Source organism: Phalaenopsis equestris, unplaced genomic scaffold (genome assembly GCF_001263595.1).
Source record: "Phalaenopsis equestris unplaced genomic scaffold, ASM126359v1 Scaffold202921, whole genome shotgun sequence".
Classification (NCBI taxonomy): domain Eukaryota; kingdom Viridiplantae; phylum Streptophyta; class Magnoliopsida; order Asparagales; family Orchidaceae; genus Phalaenopsis; species Phalaenopsis equestris.
The window spans coordinates 114,698-115,782 of NW_018222582.1; the positions used below are offsets into that span (position 1 = coordinate 114,698).

Consider the following 1,085-nt stretch of genomic DNA (forward strand, 5'->3'; position numbering starts at 1 on the left):
GTGGCAGTTGGATCGTTGGCGGAGTTGGCGGTTGTGTCGGCAGAGGGGTATGATGCGGTGGTGAGGTAATTTGAAGGGGGTATTTCGGCGGCGGCCTGATTTGCCGGGAAGTGGGCGGTGGTTCCTAGTGGTGGTGAGGTTGTAAATTATGGGAGATGTTGGTGATGTTTTAGTATTGTATTATGTGTGGGCGAATTTAATTTTTATTTTATACGGAGTGGATATTAAAAAGGAAGAGAACATGCATGGTTTAGGACGATATCTTTGTTAAGAGAGATGGAATTGTGAGTGGATTTTATTGAGTTCAGAAATACGTTGATGGCAGAATTGTTTATAGGTTAAAATTAATAATAATGATTATAATAAAATACGATTATTTCTGATAAATAAGGATATATTACAATAGTAAATAATGGTTTTATTTAAATAAATATTAGTTATGTGTAATAATATGGATTTGACCAAGAATAAAAAATTGTAAATAGTACAAAAAATAGTTTAGATTTTTTTTATTTTGTTTTGTTGAAAATTAGCGGGCAAGCGTAACTGAGTGTCTTGACTTTTGAAAACTAAATCATGGGATTGAAGCGAGAAGTCAGAAGTATTCGGCGACCAGGGAAGTAAGGGGATTTTCGATTGATTTAAATCGAGGATCTACATATAGTTATATAGTTATATAGTCAAGGACTGCAGCGGGATGGTCGAAAGATATAGACATTGAGTGTCTCTTTTTTTCATCGAAATCATGGGCAGATCGATAGAAAGTATAGTCGAACTAAAGAATATTTTACACCTAACCTAAGCGACTGTGATTTCCAATCAATTACATCAATTTATTATGGGATCCTTCACCGAGATGGCTAAAGGGCATCCAATTGGATATCTTTATAATCCTTCGTGATGACCACTTGTCTAAAGAGAAGCTATCTATCAATTAATAGTGATACACCTTTTGTCCGATGGTCTAAGTTCACCCCGATAATAAGAGGACCTATACTACGGATTCATTCAAAAAGGTCGAACAAAGACCTTCTAACCGACCGAAGACTTTCCAGTCAGCCGAATGATTATCATGCAGCTTAATG

At 36.1% G+C, this 1,085-nt stretch overlaps 1 protein-coding gene across 3 annotated transcripts in view; it reads left to right on the plus strand.

The window, feature by feature from the left end:
• Window positions 1–320, plus strand: part of LOC110036131 — a 30,838-nt gene extending 30,518 nt beyond the window's left edge. For all 3 annotated transcript variants that reach the window (XM_020740499.1, XM_020740498.1, XM_020740500.1), the window contains one exon: window positions 1–320. In XM_020740499.1, coding sequence (XP_020596158.1) covers window positions 1–69 — 69 coding nt within the window. In that variant the 3' untranslated portion in view covers window positions 70–320.
• Window positions 321–1,085: the final 765 nt, after the last annotated feature.